This window comes from Neolamprologus brichardi, chromosome 22, assembly GCF_056152115.1.
Source record: "Neolamprologus brichardi isolate AB-2024 chromosome 22, ASM5615211v1, whole genome shotgun sequence".
Classification (NCBI taxonomy): domain Eukaryota; kingdom Metazoa; phylum Chordata; class Actinopteri; order Cichliformes; family Cichlidae; genus Neolamprologus; species Neolamprologus brichardi.
The window spans coordinates 9896736-9911905 of NC_142124.1; the positions used below are offsets into that span (position 1 = coordinate 9896736).

At 43.6% G+C, this 15170-nt stretch overlaps 1 protein-coding gene across 1 annotated transcript in view; it reads left to right on the forward strand.

The window, feature by feature from the left end:
- nedd9 (neural precursor cell expressed, developmentally down-regulated 9) overlaps positions 1 to 14242 on the forward strand; it is a 35494-nt gene extending 21252 nt beyond the window's left edge. Inside the window, exons 3-7 of the mRNA XM_006794371.3 lie at positions 6456 to 6554; positions 8642 to 8779; positions 10555 to 11730; positions 12096 to 12185; positions 13279 to 14242. Coding sequence (XP_006794434.2) covers positions 6456 to 6554; positions 8642 to 8779; positions 10555 to 11730; positions 12096 to 12185; positions 13279 to 13824 — 2049 coding nt within the window. The 3' untranslated portion in view covers positions 13825 to 14242. The remainder of the gene's footprint in view (positions 1 to 6455; positions 6555 to 8641; positions 8780 to 10554; positions 11731 to 12095; positions 12186 to 13278) is intronic.
- Positions 14243 to 15170: the final 928 nt, after the last annotated feature.

The window sequence follows — 15170 nt, forward strand, 5'->3', positions numbered from 1 at the left end:
TTGGATAATCCAAGAGCTTAAAAGCTTCCTCACTCCACATTATCCTGCTTTTTCCCAGAATTCAGAGGATTTTGTCCCGGTATATTTTTCTTAGAAAGTAAACACGAAGTGTCGGAGTCATCTTTCGTCTTCTCAGATATTCATGCCACAGGATTAAGTGCCGCTTTGATCACAGAGAATGAACGATGATCCCTATTAGAACTGAGAATCAGCCCATTCTCTTTTCACGCTCCTCATTAAGCCCGCTGTCTGTTTGGGTTTAGTCGCTCGGACGTGCTTCGGAGACGGACGGCGGCCTCTCGGGATTCGAGGCTTAATTACCTGCATTAATTAGTTTGGCGCTTTAATGGGCTGGTGCAGCTCTGAGTGGCAGAGGGGAACTTTACCAAGTTGCAAAACACATCTCTGTGCTGTGAATCAGCAGGAGCCAAAACACATGCAGTCATACACAAAATCACGCTCTTACCTAACATATGACTGATAGCGTGCATGCTTCCTGTGCCCTCAGGTGACCTTCATTTAAAAGTAAGCTAGCGGCACCGTGCTGACAGAGCTGCAGATAGGAGCTGAGCGGAGATGAGGAGGTGTGAATGAGGAGACGGGTGGAGGAAATTCAATAAAGCTGTTGCTACATTACCAGCGGTGTCATTGTCACCATCGTTTTATACGCCGCGCTGTGGTGAAAAGCCTCATTTAGGTTGTTGATGTTGATGTGTCAGCAGCCCATTAGTGTGGGTGCAGATGGGGGTGGCAGTGTGTGTGTGCAAGTAACCAATGAAAGGGTGTGAAAGGATGATATCCGGGGAAGTGTTGCCACACAGAGATGCCATAATTCACCCCGAGGCAGTCAAGAAGAAATGAACTTACTCAGATGAGTGAAGGACAAACCAACATAAGGTGTCTTAGCAACCTGGGCAGGTTTCCAAAATGGCTTTATGTGATCTTGGCTGCAGGAACACAAATATTTTTTTGGAGAAGACCTACCCCTCCTTTATTGTTTTGACTTTGCCGGTGGCGAGCGCGGTGTCCAAAAACGACTATTTGGGTTTGTCTGGGTCGAGATTAACTCTGCGCGCCAGATGGTTTTAACACAGAACCATCTGGGAAGTCGTCCTGGGAAACCGTTTGGAAAATGACGGGCACGTTCAAAAAATACTTGGCAGGTGATTGAGCAGTCTGTCTATCACTGAGTGTGACCAGCAGAGCCAGCTGGTGAAGCAAAGTCTTTTCAAAGCCAGATGGGAGAAGAGGGAAGACCTTCGCCGTCTGAGCTCTTCTTCCAGGCCGTCTGCAGGTCCTTAAAGTTATCTTGATTACACTTTCACTTGGAAAACGAAAAGGCCTTAAAATATCACAAATTTAGCTGGTGGAATCCCCGAAGATGTTGAAGATGACGCTAATCACACTGTTTGTTGTTAGTCTGCAGAAATGTGAAGAATTAAAAATCAGCTTATTGTTCCTGGTGGATAAAGCCTGTGCCTGGAAAGAGGGAATAAGATATAGTCTTGAGGTCAATTACTAGTCATTTTAAAATAGCATAGCAAGTATGGTCTCACTTTAATTGTGTATTTTGTTCTTTAAAGTTGTTTGCACAGGTAACCTGCACCCCACTTGTCCCCCATGACCACTGAGATAGACTCTTGCTTTCAACCGCGAGTTGGTTTAGCAGTTAAGAAAATCGATGGATCTTTTATAGAAGGTCTTAAAAACGTATACTTTTACTTTCCTGTTACCCGCCGACCACATCTGCTCTTCTTTTAGAGAAGAAATACTCTCAGGTTCAGCCTTATCTGAATCCGTAGCAGCACATTTTCTCAAGAGAAAGAAATACAGTGACATTTTTACAAGCTGATTTCTTTTGCTATTCTCCAAACTGTTAATAGTTTGCCTAAAACTTCACTGCAGCTTTGTTTTTATGCTTTGGAGACCAAACTATTAATATGTGCTAGTACTTAGTAGTTTGGTTATATCTTAAGATGTGAATACCAGTAAAACCTGACATGTATACAGAGTAATTCATTCCCCATCAGTACATAAAACCTGAGAGAGTATATAACAAGCCCATGAGGTAGTTGTTGATGCTATGACAAGACCTCTCAAATGACCCTGAAGTAAAGCTTTAAAGGTCTACCTTCCAAAATCTGATCCTGCCAGCAGGCTAAGTAAACAGGGTCCTGCTGAAAGAGACATGAGTCACTCGCCACAACGCGTAGGAGTGTTAACAAGCCATCTATTTGCCTCCTCTTGCCGCTCGTTTAAGTCGCCGACGTTGCCCTTCATCTTCCACGAAGGCATCCTGAGCTCCCCTCACCTGAGTGGGAACAAATGTTTGCTCAGCGCCCTCCCTCCTTTTGGCTCGGCTATTCGTGATGTCATCGTTCTCTGAAAGGCCACGCACCGCCGTCATGCAAGCGACAACCTCATTGGATGTGGTAAATATTTGCCCGTCTGCAATTATAGCCGCGCCAAGTGTCCTCAGAGCAACAGCCTGCTGGGTAAACAGAAGGGAAATAAATGAGCAGTGTGCATCTGGCAAAGGCTGAAAGAAGCCACTGATGGGCGCTCAGAGCGATGACATGTACCTGTAGAAAAGGTCACCGAGGTCTTCAGCGGACACCTCGCTGTCATCTGCATGTGACAGCTGGGTCCAGGCTTCCCCTAAACCCAGAGGGAAGGTAGCCCGGCTGAGTGACCTTTTAAACAAGCAGGAGGCTGGCTTGTTATCTCCTGAGTCTGGTTGTTCTGAGAGGTTTAATATGCCTACTGCTATTCACATTTCAGCACATTTTCACTGGGCAGAAAATAGAAAATATGAAAAGGCATTAAAGCTGCTCTCAAGCCGGGCCAATAGAAAGACAATAAATCAGATAAACCAGATGAATCTTTTTAACCGATGCTACTGCGCTCCACTAAGCTCTCGTCTTTCATTGTCTGAATAGTCACGAGTCCCCAAAACTATTCAGCTGTCGTCTCTAAAAGTAATAATAAAACTATTTATATGTAGCGGGTGTTTAAACTAAGCTTTTAAAAACTCGCAGTACAATATACTAATGAATAACCTCAGACATTTTATTAGCTGAAGGTTTGCTTGTTTTCAGTGTCGTCTTCCTGCCTTTCGATGGCATTCGTCTCTCCCCATTGGAGAGAACAATCTAACTCTCGTCCTCCACCTTCCCTGTCCTCATGTGTTTTTATTAACCTAACAATAACACTGGAGGTAGCCAGCAGGCAGCACATCGTTATATGTCAAAGAGCACAACTTCACTAGCCCTCCAAACATCGTTGAATTTAGTTTTTTGTCTTATTTAGTATCCAAAGTTACATTTTAGATTTTTAGAAATAGGCAGGTCTTTAGGTTTCTTTAGTATTAAAGTACACTGTAAAAAAACAGGAACCCGTATTGGCTAAGTAGGTGGACATTTAATAATACCAAGGTTCAAGATGAACAAAAGAGCCCACAAAACAAAAACAAAGTGTTAAATTAACAGTAACCCTTTTCCTGCTGGCAGTATCGCTAGTTTTTGAGAGTAATAAGGGGCCCAGATTTGAAAACAAATGGTTTACATCACTTGACTGTGTATGCTTTTAAGCAGATAAAACCTTAAAAATAATCAGTCCAGAGTGAGGAGAGCCAGAAGCAGCTGTTTATTCCTCTTCTGGTTTATTTCAGAGAGTATTTAAAGCCAGCAGTATACGTTTTCAGCTCTGACCCCAAAGGCCTCGCCGGGATGATGTCTGCTGTGGCGCGAGCGCCAATAGTGAACACCTTAAATCACCACGGGCTTGTTCAGATTGGACTCATAAGAACCATATGGACTACTGTTAGTCAGATGAATGGCATTCCTTTCCATACTAGGCAACTCTTTTTCCGTTCCCCTCTCTTTCCCTTTCTTCCACTTGAGTTACCTTTTTTCATAAATCTCTTTTACAAACCAGTTCCTCTGGAGCACTAATCCCATTCTGAGGTTACGTCTCCTACTGCTCATGCTCCGATAAATGTCTCAGGACGAGAGATGCTATTAGGTTATTGTGCTATAAAGTGACTCATGAGTGGATACAGGGACTTGAGGTCTTTCATGTCCCTGGGGACTCGGCCCTTTGCCAGGGAGCCGTGCGTATGGTTCCTATTTTCGAGCCCTGCTAATGAACCCTGTTTGTTCCAGTGTAGCGATAGCGTTGCGCGGGGGCAAAAGAGGAGTACTGGGCTCAGGGAAGGACATTCCCGGCATTCCTGCGTCTGTCTGACGCATCAAGGAGGTCGGCTGCTCTGCTGCTTTTAGAAGATGTGAATCAGCCTGAGGGTTTGAGAACGGGGGGATTAGGAGGTGTGAAGGAGCTGATTGCCTCTGACGGGAAAAGAGGAGGAAAAATGTGTTAAATAATTAACAGGGTTAAAAATGTCAAGGGCGTAGGTGAGGCCCGCAGCATGTGTTTGTATTTTGTTTCGTTTTTTTTCCCAAGCAGTAATCGTGCCATTATTCCTAAGCCTGTCTACACCGCAGAGTAAAATATTTTAAAGGTGTATTAAATCCTACAGCACCAAATGCTTCAGTTTAAGAGTGTTGTTCATCAATACCAGTGACCCGGTGATTACTTCACCAGAGATTTCTGGATTTAGAAACTCACAATCCTGCCAGCACTACGATAAAACTCCTTCTCCAATGCCATTTCGGCTATAAAACCATCTTCCATTCAGATGAAGTCCTTGCTAAAAACTCTCCCAAAGCACTGCTGAAGGTTGACCTATTTTTATTGCTTGACTGAATCACATAAGTTTTATGTTTTATTTAGTTTTTATTAGTTGAGCTCTAGTATTGTGGGATATGTGTTTTTTCCAAGTGAGCAGAGATATAACGATCTCTCATGTGTCAGTTGGTCTTGCTTCCATTGCCTAATTCTTCTGGTATAAGTTACAGTGAAATGAAAAGCTTATATTACAACAACAAGTTGTTTGTGCAGCAACCTCCAGTGCCTCCAGTACTAACCAGTCAAAATGCATTTTTCCCTAGATAGCAGTGTTTACCAACCAGTCTCTATGGCCTGCGTTAATTCAAGCTAACAAAAAAATCTTAACTTCTGTGGTTTGGTTTGTACTTTTTTAATGGGACAAATTGCATTTCTCACTGTTTATATGAGCCAAAAATCAGTTTCTTATGTTTAATAATTTTGTTTCCCCTCTTACAGTTTTTAAATAAGTAGCTATTTCAGGGTAACATTAGCTAGCATTACTCTTTCATGTTATGTATCTCTATGAAAACTAAAGCAAAAAGTTGAAATCTTAACAAACAAAAAATAAACCCTTTTATAATGAAGTGTTGTGTCAAGACTTTCTTTTACGGTATTTTGAAGTAGCTTTAGGCTAAGGCTACTTAACTTTAGTGCCCCCAAAAACCTTTCCTTAGTATTTAATTTTGTTTTTAGTATTTGAAATTGTAACAGAACTACACAGCATGCTTCATGGGAATAAAAAGGGAAGTTTATGGGGGGGAACACAGCCTTGCTGAGTTTATTATATTCAAATACTTCTTGCTACATTTTTTTGATGTGGCATGAGTAAGCTAATTCAGGCTAATGAAAGCTAATATTAGCTGCTGGGTTTTTTTTTCATAATCAGTAGTTTAACTTTAAGCTTTTAAAGAAAAACTATACAACAAAGGTACAAATAATAAAGCAGTTTCTCAATGTTTAAATAACTTATTGATCAGTTTAGTAGTTGCCTGTTTTGGCGTTACGTTAGTCCTCATTAGCAACCTTATCTGGTTTAGCTAGTACTGCAGGCTTATGTTAACTGTGTTTTTCAAGCTGTTTTTTTAGGCCTGACTATTTCGGCTTCTAAACAAAGACACCGCTGTTTTAAAATTAGAAAGCTACGTGATCAAACGTAGCCATTCGCAACTTCTTAAAATATATGATCTTAGTTGCTGTTATGGTATATTTCAGCACTCTTGTAACCATGTTAGGATTTCAGTAAGGGAAACTGACTGAATTGGCTGTCATGTATAGGTTTTACAATGGTGTGAAACCTATGTCACCTTTTTGTCTTTACAAATCTGTTTTGGGCAGTTTGCTGCTATTCTATAGACAATGGAAAATGGCCCCCAGTCATTTTCAATCCAGAGATACATCCGTGCCTGCAATGCTTTCAAAACAGCTGCCTAAGGAGATTTTTGGAGGGTTGTGTTTATAACTTCATTCCCTGGGTCCTTTGTAAACAGCCTGGCACAGGGAGGATGTTGTTAGAAAATATCTGCCTTGACTGTAATCACTTACTATCCCTGGGTCATTCAGGGACTAGAAATGGAAAACAGGAAAAACAAATAAAAGCCGGCACACATGCATGTACAGACGCCTGAGAGTTGGGTGGCAGCAGGGCTGTTAGGTTGTGAGTCAGAGCATTTGTCCTCTTACCCTGGACGACAACTCTGATTGTTTGTGTTCCTGCTGTTTTCGGACAGGTGGTGACCCCAACCAGAGTGGGACAGACCTACACTTACAGCCCAGGACAGCATAACCAGCAGGACCTCTATGACGTCCCACCCATCAGATCACAAGGGGTAGGTTCCTCATGCACCATAACACCAGGATCTTTTTTTCCAAACAGGGAACCCAATAATACAGTGCACTCTATGATTTAGAATAAAGGAATTTGGTTAAAATTAACCAATATAGGTTCCTAAAACTCCTTAAAATTATTGTTTTTCAAAACCAAAAAAAGCCATTAAACCCATTAATTTCCAGTAATGAGGTCATTTTCTAGTAATAGCTGTGAGGCATAAGTTAAGGTTACAAGCTGTACTAAAAACACAGCTTGAAGTGTTTTTTCCCCTCTCTTTTTTTTCTAATTTTTGGTCTGTATGATGTCAGAGAGAGAGAATGTTATGGTTATCTCGGGTACCGAAACCACACCCACCTTCTGTTTGCAAATGTGGGTGGAGCTAAAGCTGCTGGTTTCAAAAAGAGGATGAATTGAGGAGCTGAGCCAAAGTACAGATAAAGTTATGAACAAGGATTATTTTGAACTGTGGCTCATGCAAAGCTACACTAGGAAACGCCAAGCATAAAAATAAGCTGGATAAATATCTTTAACACTATAGTGCATGCATCTGAGAATGTACAAATATAATCTTTAGTTTACCTACACATTGATATCAGTTGAATCTGTTAGCATGTTTTCACCTCATATCAAGCATCTTCGTTTTAAAAACAAGCCATCCAGGTGAGCTTTTGATGCAGCACACAGTGCCGGGGCAAATGCATTTCATTTCTCAAAACAAGAAAGCCACTTCTCTGATCTGCATCGTGCTATTCTGCCTACCACATTTCCTGTTCTGTGCAGAGATGATTTCTTCTGAGAAAGGATTCTTCACACTTCATTTTCTCTCATGCTGTTGAAACCTGCAGTGCGGCAGTGATGTTTGCACATTTTGAGAACTGTACTGTTTTGTTTTAAAACGCTCAAATAGATATTTTTAGAATTACAGACGAGGTTGCAGTGTGAAAACAATTCGAGTTGCTTACAGAGATGGAGTTACAGGAAGTCATCACCTGATTGTGCAGTTAACCTCAATTTCACATTGCTTTGTAGTGAGTTTCAGCTTTGGTCTCTGTTATCACCGTTTTCATAAACTCTTACTGCTCTTTAAGTTTTGTTCTCAGCCAAAACAGCCTTCTGTTTTTAGCCAAAAATCCACTGAAAACTACTTCAAAACAGCTGTCAGACAGGTGGAAACTAGCAAGATATGGAAGTGGAGCATTTAGCATCTGAAGGGCAGCTGGTGGAGACCAAAAATGGAGCAAAAAGAGAAAATACTGTGCAAAGAAAAACTCCAATCAGTGACCGTGTTGCTCTATAACTATTCACCATATCAAACTGACTTATCGTTCATTCTTTCCTGTCATATATACAAACTTTCTTGTGATGCTGGATGCTGACACTAAACGCAGCCGGAGATTCAAATAATGAGGCCAGCGTACGTACGAGTCAGAAAAGAAGCCCAGGCTTCAGCTGTCAGTGAGAACAGTTGTAACTAATGTGACCACCTCAGGCCAGCCAATCAAAAGAAAGTTGGCCTTACAGCCACCTTTGTGGTAAAGAAGTCTCACTTTAGATAGGAGTGCTGCACCGAGGCACCTGTGCAAATAAAAATATGAAGCTTTTAACTTAGCGGTGACTTATTGTCACCTTTCACTGAGCACTAAATTTGATTTTATTTACTTTGTGTCACATTTGCTTCTTCATACATGTTCATATATATTTCTTTTAATGCTTCCTAACTATTACAATCAAACTTCACTGAGTATTCCACCCAACTCTCCCTCAGCCTGGTTCAGGCGAAGTTTCTTCCTGTTAAAAGGAAGTTTTTCCTTCCCACTGTTACCAACTATATAAAAAAATGTAATGACTTTAGGGGCAATTTGGCGAGTAGTATTTTCCTCCGAGCCAATTTGGCATGTGGACTTGAGAAGTCTGCGATTGAACTGCGACCTTCTGATTACTAGACATCTCACATATGGCCAAACAGAAACTAATAGTGTGCTACAAAATCAGATCAAGTCAGCTACAGTCAAATAATATGAAGACCAAACTTTGTGTGATTGTTTTTCTGAAACACGTAGTGATCATTTCACTTCCCTCTTTCAGGTGTACGATATTCCACCTGGTCAGATGTTCCCTGGTCAGAAAGGCGGAGCCAGAAACCAAGGAGTCTATGATGTTCCCCCATCACCAATGGACCCCAGGTCACAAGGCATCTATGACATCCCTCCAACCTCTCAAGGGGTAAGAGAAACTTCCAGAAGCCACAATGAAAGGGCACATCAGTCAGCCACTCCATTCGTTTAAGCCACATGAAGCTGAATTAAGGAGGCTCCGTATGTCCGGAAAATTTTATTTTTATGTTTATTGATACAGCTCCTAGAATTTCTCTTAATTGACTATATTAAATGAATAATACGTCAAATATCATATTTATTGCATTCCTGCGGCCAGTTTAAATGAAAGCCTCGCCTGCCAGGAGAGTTTAACCAAAACGGCTCCGTGTTTAAACTCGCCAGCAGGGGAAAAAAACAAAAAATCAAGGACGAGGACATAACTCTTCTTTTGCCAGACCCTCTAAGATTTCACCAGAGCCGACCAGGCAGCGCGCCACCAGTTTGTTTGTAATAACCTGAAATATGCTGGGACCTGTTATTTGCGTCGTTCCTAATTACAGTTTGGGCAGGCCTGTCTAGCTGTAAAGAGTGCGTTTGGAGGCTGATGGAAATCAGTTTTATTGCCCCCGCTGCGCTCCCATCGCGCTCCGTGCCATGTACGTCAGCGCACACTCTGCTGCGTCGAGCTCGAGGGAGGGTGAAAGCTTCGTTGCATTAGAGGAAGGAATCAAGAGGCTGAAAGTTTGAGGTTTCAAATATAGTATCTCCCCAAGCCAGAAGGTCTTTCACTTCCTCAATCTCTAACTGCAGGACTGCTGTGCAAACACACTGCATCCAGTAAAACCCACTGAGGTGCATTTACAGTCCAAATTCTGTGTTTAGCACATTTTTTGAATGTCATAAACTCGAGTCTCCCGGGGGGAGGCGATTAAAAGAAAACAATCTCCTCTGCAGGAATCCAGGTTTCTAACTGCTAATCTTATGATGGTCGAGAATTTAAAACATGTCACTTTTCTGGTGAGTTCTTAACGAGCTATGTTTTAGGAAGGGGAGCCTTCTTTGTCGATGACTTTCCAATGCCCGAAGACTCGTCGGCCCGAATGCTGGGCCAAGCACACATTTTAGTGCCTTTAAACGGGACCTCAGAAGAGGCCAAAGCTGAACATTGAAATGTCATAAACCATTTTAGGAAACCAGTACTGCAGCAGTGATAGTTCCTCACTTTGTAATGAGACTGCATGCACATGCAAAGAGGCAGTCAGCCAGTTTATGACTGTTTCTGTCAACTGTAGAGCAAATGTTTGCTCACTCGCTGTGTGCTGCACTCTTTCACATTAAATGGACTAAATGCTTCCAAGCCTTTAGTTTAGAAGAATTTGTTATATCCACATCTGGCCAAGCAGTGGTGTGCGCACTCCAGCTCCAAGGATGCCTCAGAGGCCCCTTATTTTCAGAGCCCACGGTCGATGCTTCACAAAGCACGATCGATCCTAGTGCGATACAAGTGTTTACATTTTCAAGTTGAGACAGCGTGACAGCACCTCTCAGGTGCGGATGGCGCGACATGACTGCAGAAGGAGTGCAAAGGAGGTGTTTGTGTGCAGGAGGTGGAAAAAAATGAGTCATATCGCAGGTGTTTCCACATCTGTTTAGGAGGGTAGCAGCGAGAGAGTGGGATGCACAGTTCTAATAGTGCAAATAAATGAATGTATGGGAAGTACGCACTGAGATATGAAATGCTCTGTAGAGGTGCAGCAGAGTATTTTGTATGATGACGGGGATTTCACAACAAGGAAAAAAATAGTCCTGCGAGGCCACTGGTTTGGTGAAAGCTCCACTGTTTGATAATAATATACATGTTAACAAAAATAATAACAGTCTGATTACTGTCCTCGCCCACAGGTCTACTCAGTGCCTCCCTGCAGGACCAACTCTGCCCAGCAGGAGGGGAACTACGACTTCCCGCAGCCCCTCAAGAGCAAACAGGAAGGCATCTACGACGTACCCCCGCCTGTCCTCGCCAAGCCCGCCCAGAGCTCGCAGTCACATTACGACTTCCCACCGAACGTGGAGCCTCCGGCTCATCAGCCGCACCCAAACACCAACGGCAATGAAGGCATTTACGATGTGCCACCGCCTGCCTTTCATTCAGGGGCGGGGTCTCGCAACGACGTGTACGACATCCCGCGGGTCATGCAGACCTCCCAGCACAGAAGCTCGCCCGCCGACAGAGACGGAAGCAAAGGCATCTACGACATCCCCGCTCAAGATGTTCGCGCAGTAGCGGACGTGACGGACGGCGTGAACCGCCTGTCGTTCTCCAGCACGGGCAGCACGCGCAGTAGCATGTCCACCTCCTCGTCCTCCACTGGCTCCAGCTCCGAGGGCCGCCTCGCTCTGGATGTGGACACAGCCATCCAGAAGCTGTACCGCCTTCAGCAAGCAGTGGACAGCTCAGTCGGGAATTTGCATTCAATGGCAGCTTCCCCTCACTGGAGGACTTTTCCTTTCATGGAACGCCACGCCAACGACGTCCGCACAGTTCTGGACAGAGTCCGGGCCGCTCTGGGAGACTTCATTGTGTTTGGCAGAGGTGCCGCGGTGAACGCTACGTCTCTGTCAGACAACAGTCTGCACAGTAAGCTTCGAAGGCAGCTGGGACGCCTGGAGGACTCACAGCAGATCCTTCTGCAGATCTACCAAGCTCTGGAAAACTGCAGCTGGGCGCTTAACACCCTGGCCTCGTCTGGAAGGCACCACAACAAGACCGACGACCTGGACCGCTTCGTCATGGTCTCCAGGACTGTTCCCGACGACGCCAAACAGCTGGCCTCCACGATAGGCAGCAGCGCCGAGCTGCTGTTCAGGCGGACGCATGTGGACGGATCTTTCTCTGTGGGCAGCACGCCTGACGAGAACGTGATCCACCCGCTCACCTCCCCCTCGTCGGACAACGACAACTACGGGGGCCAGACCAAACCTTTCCCCGTGCCCTCGACCCCAGACAAGGACAACATGAACAATAGCGAGAAGTGCGTGAAAAGCTGGATGGAGGACTACGATTATGTACATTTGCAGGTAAATAATTAAATCCACAGTTAGTAGAGTGGTATCATGATTATGAAGTTTTTCGATGCTGATGATTCTTTTGGTCCTTATGTTCAAAATCACAGCCTCGGGGTCAGAAATGTTCAAATACCACACTGGAAGTCTTTTAATATGTAAACAAACTCAGATTTAATTCCTACAGAGGGTTTAATCCTCACTCCATTGTTTCTATTTGCAGTTAGTCAGGTACAGTCACTCATGGACATGGTTGTAGCTTTATTTACTTTAAGTGATTTTACCCAACAGATAAGAATTTATGTGTCGTGTATCAAAGATCAGACCTACGTGAGTCTGGTTTCTCACCCTTTTTAAAACATTTTTTAATCTCCCTTCAGGGCAAAGAAGACTTTGAACGGCAGCAGAAGGAGCTGTTGGAGAAAGAAAACATAATCAAGCAGAGTCAAGTTCAGCTGGGTCAGGAACAGGTGAGGCTTTGTGTTTGTTTGGGCCTCGCAGGTGGAGCGCACACTGTGCGGGGGAGTCAAATACCTCACAGTCTTAAACAAAACAGATGATAACACTGAGCGATTAGGGGCCCTTCGAGGTTCTTACGAAGGCCTCTGCAGACCTCGGCGCTCAGATCTGATTCTAACACCATTCTCTCGATGGAGGCCAGCGTCAGATTACAAGGTGGAGCGGTCACGGCCCTGAAGTGACCCACATGTGCAAATATATATAAAACAAATGCTGCCGTACAAATGTAAACATGGAGTCTAGAGTTTTAGGTTGGTGTGCAGTATAAGACGGGGAATTTGTGGGCGGAAGAACCGAAAGAATATAGAGAGAGGGAAGCTTTTTTATTTTATTTATCTCGTGGTGCTATTTTCATACGAAGGTGTTTGTGGATGTGGAGTTGCAGCCAGCAGTGGTGAGATTGTTGGTGTGAAACTGATTTCTTCTACATTTTTAGGATGAAATGTAAAGGGTGGCTGTTTCATTTTGGTCATTTAATTTCTAATTTCTTCGAAGTAACAGCGTTTTCCAGTAAATTTAACATTAAACATTTTCTCAGAGACTCAGTTTGATACTTTTAAGACAGCAAAAGTTTAACTTTGCTGTTAAAAAGGAAAAAAGCCATAAAATGCTTTGCAAAAAGGAAAGTGTTTTTATGTTAAGTGTCATGCAAGGTCAAAATCTTTGATTTTTCTGCTTAAATTTACATATTTATAAAACGCAATTTGGCCTTGTGACCCTGAACTGGAGGATAAGTGGTTAAGAAAATGGATAAGCCAAATGGGAAACATGTTTGCTTTGAAATGAAATGAACAATCAGTGTGCAATCAAAGCTTAGACACGCATCCTTCCTCCGAAACGTGTTTATACTTCCCTCTGTCAGGTTAATAAAGGGAACTCTGTTGATCTTTTGCATCCCAGTTTCTGCCCCCATTTTTAATCTGTGGGTTGAACCTGATGTTTTTTTTTTAAATGTTCACTTCAAATATTTTCGATTATAAATAATTATGTGTATTTAAAGCTAAACCTTTGCCCTTTGACCTCACATCTGTACTGCTTCTACAGATCAATCAGTTCAAGAAGCTGGAGCAGGAAGTGAGCAAACCCGTGGAGAACGACATCACGCAGTGGATTTCACACCAGCACTCGGCGCCGCCCTCAGACTCCTCGTCCTCCTCCACCTCCCTCTCCCCGTCCGCCCACCTGTGCGCTCGGGACCGCCAGCTGCTCAGCTTCTACTCGGAGCAGTGCGAGCAGCACTTCGTCACGCTCCTCAGCGCCGTGGACGCCTTCTTCGGCTGCGTCAGCGCCGGCCAGCCCCCCCGCATCTTCGTGGCACACAGCAAGTTCGTGATCCTCAGCGCCCACAAACTGGTCTTCATCGGGGACACGCTGTCCCGGCAGGCCTCGGTGCCTGAGGTGGCCAACAGGGTGATGAACTCGAGCAACGTGCTGTGCGACCTGTTAAAGACGGTGGTGTGCGCGACTAAAACGGCCGCCCTGAACTACCCGAACACAGCCGCCATCCAGGAGATGGTGGACAGAGTCACCGACCTGTCGCACCACGCTCAGCAGTTTAAAGAACAGTTGCTGCAGATGGCTAATTTGTGATTTTCACCCTCATGGCTCCTGCACATCACTCCGTTTGTACATCTGCCATAAAAAAATATATATATTTGCAGTCTATGTATGTCGCTCTCCATCTTTAAGCCCGTTTAAGATGTTGTAAATAGTCAGTGTTCTGTAAATATTTGCTCTATTTTTATGTACATTGTTCTATATTATGATATGGACACATATATAGATGCAGTACTGGTGCCTCTGTAGGAACATGTGGACATTTTTCATAACATTCCCATTGCATATTATGAAGCACCTTATGAGATGTCCTGTTATTTCATTTATAACTGTAGAGTGTCGTTTCTGTGTCTTCCTGCTGGATGTGACAGTTAAAAGTTCCTTGTAAATCAAGTCAGTGTCCGTGTGTGTGTGTGTGTGTGTGGAGCTCTCCACAAAGTAAAGGACTGTTCTTCACCACAGGGGTTTGTCATCCTTATGTCGTCCAAGAAGTGAAGCAGTCAGAGGGGTTTGGATGATAAATAGTGATATTTTCTTTAAAAAAAAAATTTGTCAAACATGATATTTTTTGCAAAGATGATAAGATTTATATGTGAGCATAGAAAAAACTTTCAGGTGTTTTCTGTGTCCATGTATTGATCAATAGACACCACTGGCTCCAGTTTTATGCCAAGCTGCTTAAAAATATTACAGTACAATGCATCTCATGGTCTCCGTCGGCTGATGGTAATAGATGGTATGCACACATTTAGTTTAAAATTCCTAAGGTCCCGGGAGAGGACACGGCTCCTGCGTCTTTGGGGTTGGCGTGCGGTGTAAAAACCACAGCAAATCAAACATGCGGAGCGACCTGCTGTGGTGACCGCTTGTGAATAAGAAAGCAGCTGAAGGCGGCTTTTTCATTTCAAAGGTCAGAAGTGAAATTTACAACATAAATCCTGTTTGCTGAGCTCCTCTTGGGCTTTCCGCCACATCTCACTGTCTTCCTCAGCTGATTGTTTGATTCAAAGTCTTACAGAGGAATGCCAGATAGTTAAGAAACTATCCAGTCACATTCCCCCGAAGACATTCGTGCATAGACATAATTTTACCTGCTCCATATAAACAGTTTGTGGATCTGTTGAGCCTATCCTTACTCTGTCACATATGCACTGCTACATTTGTGGAAGTTCATATTAAACATGGTCAGAGTTTGCACAATCCCTGTGAGCCAAAAGCTCCGCCTTCCCACTGATCTAAAAATTTTATACTATTGCCTCTATGACATCTGAAAGAGGGGATATCCCAAATATGGCCATATAATGCACACAAGCACCACCCACCTGCTGTTCAGACCTCCTGCCAGTAGAAATCTGGCTTTAAAGGGGGAGGAGCTTAAA